The sequence below is a fragment of the Notothenia coriiceps genome, unplaced genomic scaffold (assembly GCF_000735185.1).
Source record: "Notothenia coriiceps isolate Sejong01 unplaced genomic scaffold, NC01 NC01_scaffold00018781, whole genome shotgun sequence".
NCBI lineage: Eukaryota > Metazoa > Chordata > Actinopteri > Perciformes > Nototheniidae > Notothenia > Notothenia coriiceps.
In genome coordinates, this window is record NW_011351482.1 from 714 (window position 1) to 10,715 (window position 10,002).

The window sequence follows — 10,002 nt, forward strand, 5'->3', positions numbered from 1 at the left end:
AGGGAATAAAGGTGTTCCATCTCTGTGTTCATCGTTGCCTTTGTGCTCAGTGAACACATATGACACCTTTTGTGCTGCTGCAAAACCAACTGGACGAATAACAAATACCTATTACACAGGATCCCAATGGGGATTGGTACAACAATGAAGGGCTAAAAAGCATTTACCCTGCTTCACTTTAATAATGACAATGGACTGGATTTAACCACGACTTTTCCTGGCTGCTGATGAATCACTTTGTAAGTGGATGAATGCATAAAGCAGCTCAGTCAGAATGGACTCTAAACATGCTGTAGGAGCAGCTTCTTAAACGCTTCAACATTAAAAACACAAATTCATAAGCAATTCATTCAGTCGTTTTGCTGCTTCAGCCTTAATTGGCAACCAGCCTATAGCAGGTAAAATAAAGGTTAGAAAAAGAAGACATTAGCCTACATTTGAGCAATTTACACAAAGAAAAATGTGTTCTGAATGCATCCAGGTTTTAATTTAGAGGTTAGCTACAGTAGTCGCTAACTTTAAATGGCTGTCATTAGGGTACTGGCAAAGAACTGAAATGCTGACAGTTGGTTTATCATTGCTTTTTCGCCAAAAAACGTCCAGAAACTTGTGCAGTGAACCGGAATCAAACAGAAAAAATGTCAGGCCGCAAAACTAAAACAAGCTAAAACATGCTTCAAGACTTCATACAAGTGAGGGGAATGGTTAGGCTTGGGAAGAATTCTCTGTGAGTTTGCCACACAATTGTCATTACACACATTTGACACATCGTTGTTTTAAAAAGAATTACAAATAAACAACAGATGAAAGACTGAAAAATAAAAGGAAATTCAAGATAGCAGATCTTCAATGAAAGGGAATCATTTTCTTTGAGCAGAATGTTTGTGAAATGTATGTTACATATTTGATATGTTGTAGGAAAAAAGAAAATCACACATTGAGGAAATTTTCAGTCAGATTTTATATATCAATATATAGAGATATTAAAAAGTAATCCATTACAGAAAATCAAAAAGTGGAACCAGTTTGATCTTCATACACATTTTATCTTTGCATGTACAGTAGTTGGCTGATCCCTGTCTTTATCTTGAAAAACACTACAGGAGAATACAAAAAAATCAACCAAAAGGCACAAATAAACAAAAATGAATCATCTACTTAATACTCAAGTTGTCGGGAATGGGACGCCATATTTTACGTGGACAACAAAGAAAAGAAGGGTTGCACAAAATAAGGACGCTAAGTGGTGCACGGCAAGGAAAACAACACAAACCACTTTGGTGGATTATTCAAATCTTTACAATCAGGGAATGCAGTGCTCTGCTGTTATACAAATAAATTAATATACCTGTCGACACTTTATCTAAAATCTTATGTACATCTTTTTCTTTTACATAATTGTATAATACATTATCAAAAAACCTTATGAAAACATATTTACAAATCAATGAATCAAAAAGCACCCTCTTCTCAAGTGTCACACGCTGTCTCATACACACACTGTCACACACATAAACTTACACACCTGTGTATCCACACACACTTTCACACACTGTTTCCTTACATGCAGTCCACATTACAGAAGGCATTCTAAGAGGGTTGTGCAACAGAGAGCATACAAAACGGTTCAAATATGGCTGTGGGATGAACATTAGCACTCACATGCATAATAATGAACAAACACACACCCACACACACACTTTTAAGGTTTATAAATAGGGGAATGACGTAGCTAAACCAGCACACTTTTCTCCCCTTTGTTACATCACAGTCAGATGTTTTGTTTTCCGCGGCTACATCACATGACAGGTCTTTTTTCATCATGCCACCACATGGCACCATCTAAACTGTCTGCTCTGATATCACAGATCTGAGTGGGAGGAGGGGAGCGGGCTTTAAAAACCAGCGTGCTTCTGTGAGTGTGTGCGTGCATTTGTGTGTGTGTATGCCTGGGACAATGAATGGCTGCATTGTCAGCTGGTGAGCGATTATGCATGCTGTTTGTGTTTTGGGAGGGCGAGTGCACATTGCCTCCATCCTCTGGAGAGCAGCAGGGTTTTGCCATCGCTGCGCCCTATGTGTATTCATGTGCGCATTTTGTCACAGTCAAAAGCGGGCGATCAAATAAAAGTGTTAACTCTCGAGGGTTTCTCTCCACCACGTAAACGCTGCGGCCTGACTTAAAGCTGGAGTCTATTGCTTTTTCTCAAACCATTTAACATATAAATAACTCACAATGAGAAAGGACTTGTGCGTGAAAAAAAATCCACTTTCCTTCGAACCGCAAATTCTCTGTTCTCTAAATACTGTTTGTCTTCTCTCCAATCCGCAAAACTCTGGGGTGTCAAATAAAAACATTTCCCCTTAAATCAATGTGGTTTCTCTGCACTCTGAAATAACAAATCACCCTTGAGAAGCTTTCCCTGGAACCAGAGAGAAAGGCCGTAATGTGGGTGGTAACCTTTCTTTAAAATCAATCAGGATGGAAAAAGTCTTATTGAGGGACACCCATGCAGGGAAATTGACAAAAGCCAGCTCCAGTAATGACGGTTGATTACATTTGTGATCGATTCTAACGTGAATCTGTACAGATTATCCCATCAACGCGGATACTGTATCAGTTTCAGAGCTTCTCCTTTCTAAACAGGTGTTCCAAGAACTCTGCGGTCCACCAGGAATAAGACAAATTTAGAAAAACTAAACACAAAACAGGACCTCTCAGTAGCCACGTCACAAAATATACGACACACAGCACACTTACCAATGCAAGAGACTCAAAACGATGAAACAGTCTGACTCCGTATTCCAGTTCAGGTCAATGTCGGGTTCACGTTACAACACATTAATAATTAATTCTCAGTGTTTACCGGAAAAAAGTAGATCCTGGTCCAGCACAGGAAAGGTATGAAACATTTTTCTTAAAGAAACATGTCAGTCATTAATTTGGCTGTTTTTCAAATGGAATTTGGCATAGGACATGTCTGGACGTAACACTTGATGTTCGTACCTTCTACAAACTCAGTCCGTGTCCCCCTGATTCGCTGTGTGTGCGTGTGCCTGAGTGGCCGTCTCCCCCTGAGTCCGCCCCCGGGGGTCACTTTGCCGTGGAGAGCATGGGCTGCTCCGTGTACCAGTGAGTCCCCGGGTCGGGCATGCTGCCCCCCAGTGGCAGGGCGATGAACTGCGGGCAAGTGCCACCCCCTGCTCCCACCACGCCCATGTTGACTCCTGGCGGGTACGGGTGGTGGTGCACGTGGTGTCCCATGCCGTCCGACCGCCCAATGTGGATCTCGTCCTCCTCGCCCTCGCCGGTGGTCTTGCGGTAGACGGGGTTGTCGAAGTTCATGCTCTTGGTGGAGTTGCTCCGCCAGTTGCGCCACACCATGTAGACCCCGGCACACACCAGGCCGAACACCACTGTGGCAACGATAGGAACTGCATGCGTTTAACACACAGCGGCAGGGACAGGGGAAGGGGAGCGTTAATGAAACCAGTCCATGGCGTGAAATGGGGGACGGTGAAGGAATGCGAGGCACATATAGGGAGGTGTAGGGGGTTAAGAAAGGTTTTCTGTGCGGGTGGCTTCGCAACATCAAACACCAAGCAACACATTTTAAAGACAGACTCTGAAGCAGCTGTGTAAAGCACTTTCCCGCCCAATGGGATAATTTCCTGAATGCCTAAAAATATAAAATATGTTAACCAAATCGTATGTAATTAATATCAAAAAACGTATTACGTTATTAAAACTGACTTTCAATTAAAAATAAGTACCCAGCAAAAAAGGAGTTACATGATTGGAACAAGTTATATATTTTGAAATCAGTCATTGGTCAATCGGTCATTACATTGATGGTCATGTTATTACTTAATTGGATTTAATTTATTTGTGATCAGGTTAAGTGCACATTTTATATTATTTTCAAAAAATGATGACATTATCAGAGGCTAGGAGCGCTATAACTGGCCTGGCTTTGCAGTAATTTAGTTTTAAACTTTGCTTCGGGAGGAAAAAGTTTAACTATCCTGTTACATCACAATCTGGGCAACTCAGCCTTAGCTAATGTCTCTTGAATAACCATTGTGATTTAATAATGAATCATTAAATGACATCAATGAAGCACCAATAAAGATTATATGTTGTGTTTTTTCTCGTCTGTTCCCTTTATGAGGTATTTAATGAGAACAGTCTCTGTAAACTAATACTGCCTTTTTTTTTCATTGCTTCAGCCAAGGGCAATATTTTCCAAACATAAATTATGTTTTTCTTTTTCTACAGCCTTAATATATCTACCCTTCATTGCATGAACTGTTCTTTGGTTGACTGGTTTAAAAACAAACTTTACGGCCTGTGCGGAAGGTATGAAGGGCCTTGCTTGGAATTTGTATTAAACGCCATTATCTCAAAATCACAAGTTGATTATTTTGTTTACAATCTTTGTAATATCTGGATAACAAGCTAATCACCCTGCCGAAAACTAAAGGTTGTTTCCTCAAATGACTTTTAAGTTCATCAGAGTTTAGGACTGCCTTGCTCACATAGATTGGCGTCGGCAACAATAGCAGCCAATTTAATCTGGACATGTTGGATCAAGGAGTGTCTATTAAGGATTTACACATTTATGCATCAGATTGTACTTGAATCAAGGTTTAGCACAAGCAGAAAAGCCTCTTTTTTAAAAATCAGATTCAGGACAGTCCTCATCATATAGGGAGAAGACTTTCACATATGCATATAAAAAATGTAAATCAAGGCATTAATTACACATTTATGCCCATATTTTCTGTTTCAGTAATGAATCCTTTCCAGCAGTCATGATTCAAACCAGCATCATTTACCCTATATCATGAGAAAATGAAATAAATATTAACTTGTGATTTGGAAATTGCGGTGTTAAAAACAAACTTCTCATGCAGGTCAGTTCTCGGCTTCCGTAGACTAGATACAACAAGCAGTCAGTGAGACATTATTTTCATTTTGTTGCCTTCTTGCTGCAAAAAAGTGTGCTAACAACACCAAGACAACAGGTCATGAAGAGCCTGGCTGTAGCAGAACTCGACGCAGCAACACAGTGTGAATAATGCAGCGTGGCAGCGATGTCGGACGCACAGAACATGACTCAGTGAGGGAAGAGCTGTGTCAGTGTGAATGGGCTGAAAACACTGAGGCCACAGGTAGACAGCCGCTTTACGCAGCCCTGCAGGCCTCTGATGTGGATGTGGATGTGGACACACACACACACACACACACACACACACACACACACACACACACACGTACACACACACACACACTACACACACACACACACACACACACACACACACACACACACACACACACACACACACACACACACACACACACACACACACACACACACACACACACACACACACACACACACACACACACACACACACACAGACAGACAGAGAAAAGAAGGCTTCCGGGGACTTACCGATGGGGATGACCAGTCCCAGAACAGCCACTGTCAGGTTCTCGCCCATGAGGAAATGCTCTCTTCCGGCTGAAAACAGAGGAAGAGAGTCAGAAAAGGCTGCAGAGTGAGAGGGGACACGAGTGAGGAACGGGATATTAAATGTGAGGAATAGAGTGAGCGATAAGCAGGTGAGGGAGATAAAACTGAGGCGGGGAGTGGGAGCGAGAGACAGATCATGAAAAAGAGGTTGGAATAAAAATGAAAGTCGGAGAGGGAAATTAAGAGCTGCTTGGCATTTGTCAGTGTGACCTTGACTCTACCTCTGACCTTCCGCATTTCATCCATACATGCTCCATCAGGCTTCTATGTAACCTCACACTCATTTACATACCACATACTTACTCACACACTTATTTATGTGCAGTTACACATGCCCTCGCAGACTTACAAACACACCAGAGTCCACACAGAGCACAATTAATCCAAGGAAAGACGACATTTCTAAGGCGATAAGGTAGCATCCATCAGTTCTGTTAGAGGCTGTGGAGCGTGGTTGGTGGGGCGAGTAGATACCTCACCTAATGTCATCAATGAGGGGGAGGTTAGCTACACTATGAGTGTCAATAGGACTATAGAATGTTGTGCTTGCAGGAGATGAGGTTGTCAGGTGAAAGTGCCCCTTCATCAGAGAATTGGACACCGTCTTTTGTTAAAGCATGAATGGGAGAAGCACAGAGGTCACAGGAAAAATGTGAATCACAACGTGCTGGATTTCATGAAGTGCTGGTAAGAATGTGATTTGATGTGAATACATTCTTACATATCTATTTATTATTCAAAGAGTTTTAAGCAGCATATTCAGGATTTCAACATTATGAATTCACAAATAGGCCTGTCATTACGCACATTTAGTTTCTTACTTATTGTACTCTATCTTGATATGACCAGGAAAACGTTTACATCATAAACTTATTTTCCGATATTTAAACATGACCTTGAAAATGTTAGGGCTTTGAATTATTGTAAAATACTTGAACAGTACCTTGATAATATCCAGGTTCTCAATTAATAGTACAATGATTTGGAAATGACAGATTAAACAGGTTTTCCTTGACTTTTACAAGACTTGAAATGTGCGCATTTCTAGTATAAAAGAGTTTTCAGGTATTGATGTTTAGGAATATTAATATTAAGTTGTTTGCATGTGTAATGTAACTATATTATTATATTGGTGGTATAAAAAATGTTCCTCAAATGTTAATAAAACTAGGCGCTTTCACACCGGAGTACTTTTCCCCGTACTTTTCTCTTTTAGTTCCGATAGTTCCTGGGATTTTGCATTCACACCAAAAAGAGAACTTAGTTCATGAGAACTTTTCCCCCCTTTTCAGTCCCTGCTAAAGAGCAGGTACTTTCCTGGGGAGAAAAGTTCCAATTTCTGATTGGCTGGGCGAATTGTAAACCACGAACCATAAAACTCGGGAAAGTTTTGTGAAGTGTATTGTATTTGCTGGCATTAGCATTTGCTGGCATTAGCATTATTAGCATTAGCCCAGCGCACATACGGAGAGAGAATAACTTATGGCAACACAAAAGAAAACATGGGAGCGGTGGAGATGAGGAGGTGTCGGCGTTCTGGAGATTTACTCGGAAGGCTTCAGTAGAAGCTGCTGGGAGTCCCAGCAGCTTCTACCGGGGACTTCGGGTGGCAGTATACGCCGTGAAGTTGTTTGCGGCCTGCCATTACACCCAAAGCAGAGGAAAAATAAGTGACGTCAGTGGCTTCATTTGCGTAATCTTCCCTCAGGGACTTATTCCGGTGTGAATGCGATCTGCTCTTTAGTTCCATGGGGGAACTAAGTGCTGGGAACTAAGTACGGCAAAGTGCTTGGTGTGAAAGCGGCTACTGTTTTCGCAACAATTGATGGGACTTTGTATTGTCGTGTCAGTGCTTTACACAGCCCACTCACAGTGTTGCGAGACGCTGCTGTCCCCCCCCGGGGTGGTGGTCATCACCATCACGGTGGCGGTGGAGTGGGAGTGGGAGCCCAGTGCCTTTGACTCCTGTGACGATAAAGGCTTGAGAGTGGAGAGGGGTGTGAAGGGCTCGGGGCCCCCAGAGGGAGCTGTGGTCAGGTGGGGGGTGGCGTCGGCCTGCGACACTCCACCTGAGGGAGGGGGGAAGTCTTCCACATCAGTTGCTCTGGTGCCAGGCGTGAATCCAGTGGGAGGTGAGGATGCTGGTGTGTCGTTTCTTGGTGCTGCTGCATAGAAGGAAGAGGAACCATAGAAACCTTCAGCTGAGAAACTGATTTACTGATGTATGACTCATGAGACACATCTAAAAACCTATTGACCTAGAGCTTCAATGCTTCCTTTTTATTTCCTTTAGAATAAGATACACGGGACAATCCTCTATAATATTATGTATATATTGCATAATGTGTTATATAATCACTAGGTAGTATAATACAATCATACCTATTTGGATTCATCACGAGCAAAGATTTATTTTCACATTCCTTTTTTTATTTCCACCTTGGTATCACCATGACAACTTTCAGTCAGGAACATTCATGGAATACAACTGTCCTGGGATCTGTTTTAAGCAGCTGTCAGCATCATATATTCCACTGCGATGCCATACAACCAGAGATGTGGTCTTAGATTGCATAATGATCCATATCATTGTATCCACTGCATTGTTGCTTAGCAACTATGTGTTTTGCTTACAGGTTCGATGTTGCTTTAAGGGGGCCTATTTAATCATTTACTATCCATTATTACAAATAAAATATTAAATCATCTTTTAAATGGGTTCTGCTGGCTAAGCTCGGTGCTAAATGAAGCCAGTTATAACCAGGCAATTCTAAACCCAAACTACTTGTATAGCATAAAGTGAATATGGCAAATTGAGCTTCAGAAAGACAGCAACAATACAAATATTTTCAAAAATAGGTAACAATTGTAAAGATGACGTATAAAAGAGGACATATTTAGCTAATTTTCAGGTTCTTATTTCTATGCTATGCCTCTACTGTGTGCTTTAATGTTCAAAAAGCTCTTTATTTATATTTAGCACCTCTTTTCATCCTCTGTCTGAAACCAGAGCCCAGTCTTTTAGGCATTTTGGCAAAGTTGTTTGATTTAGATTTTTTTTAATCAAAAGTAGGAATATAGATTTATACAGGCTTATTATTTAGCTTAAAAAGGCATTGCTACCACTCTTTCCTGTTATTGTGTTTCTGTATTATTTGTTTTGTCAGCAAATGTCTCTAAAAAGTGCAAGCTATTATTGCATATACATTTTTCAGCATTAATCCACTAGGCAACTGCCCAAAATCCCTAAAGTTCCCCTCTGATGACACTCAACACAAAAGCAAATAAGAGCTTACTTAACTGGTGCAGAATGTGATTATCTCCAGAGTAAGCACTGTGGCGCTCTGCCCGATAAATCCCTTTAAGAGCTATTGATTACTTAATACACCCAATTAAAAGGGGTAAACACGCTCACCTGGAACACAGCCTCTCATCTCGGGCCCCAGGTCCTGCCTGTCAGGGCAGGCGCAGGTGTATTTGGGCGAGTGTTCAGTGATCTGCGGAGCCTTAAGACACAAGTACTCGCAGCCTCCATTGGCCACGCTGCCTAGATTACAGCTGTCTGGGCCTGGAGAGAAATAAAGAGTGACATGGAGAATTAAACAGTTGTGGCTATATAAATACGATTATCCCTTGTTCAGCATTGGGAGTGAGTAGGATGTCAGTGAGAGACAGAATATGTTTATTTTGTGAACTGTTCTATTCTCTTTAAATTAAACCTTTTACAAAGTTCAAACACAATCTAAAAGAACAAAAACTGTGCTGCCTATGGGATGGGTCTAATAAGTGCAGTCATTTTTTCTTGGCTCAGAGTGAGTGCTCTCTAGTTTGTTAATTCTTTTGGATGAGTGTTGCTGTTTTTGTGGCTATCAAGCTTTTGTCTTGGGGACTTTTTGTCTGTAGGTATTGTGTGATGATATTGTGTTTTTAGCTTTTCTGGGTAAAAATTAAGTTAGGGTACATATGTAATTTAAGCTAGCAATATGTTAGCTAGTTAAATTACATGTGGTATTTAAGCTAGTAGTTTGTTAGCTAGTAAAGTTACATGCAGTATTTAAGCTAGTAGTGTGTTAGCTAGTAAAGTTACATGCGGTATTTAAACTAGTAGTATGTTAGCTAGTAAAGTTACATGTGGTATTTAAGCTACTAGTGTGTTAGCTAGTAAAGTTACATGCAGTATTTAAGCTAGTAGTGTGTTAGCTAGTAAAGTTACATGCAGTATTTAAGCTAGTAGTGTGTTGGCTAGTAAAGTTACATGCAGTATTTAAGCTAGTAGTGTGTTAATTAGTAAAGTTACATGCAGTATTTAAGCTAGTAGTGTGTTAGCTAGTAAAGTTACATGCGGTATTTAAGCTAGTAGTATGTTAGCTAGTAAAGTTACATGCAGTATTCAAGCTAGTAGTGTGTTAGCTAGTAAAGTTACATGCGGTATTTAAGCTAGTAGTGTGTTAGCTAGTAA

At 40.9% G+C, this 10,002-nt stretch overlaps 1 protein-coding gene across 1 annotated transcript; it reads right to left on the reverse strand.

Annotated features, from left to right (window-relative positions):
• Positions 1–942: 942 nt before the first annotated feature.
• On the reverse strand, positions 943–9,319 carry LOC104951245 (low-density lipoprotein receptor-related protein 8-like). Its single transcript, XM_010777884.1, has 4 exons — positions 8,959–9,319; positions 7,415–7,708; positions 5,463–5,531; positions 943–3,435 (listed from the first exon to the last, which is right to left on the reverse strand). Exons 1-4 carry the CDS (start codon positions 8,975–8,977, stop codon positions 3,095–3,097), a joined length of 723 nt encoding a protein of 240 aa, XP_010776186.1. The 5' UTR covers positions 8,978–9,319; the 3' UTR covers positions 943–3,094.
• Between the last annotated feature and the right edge of the window lie 683 nt (positions 9,320–10,002).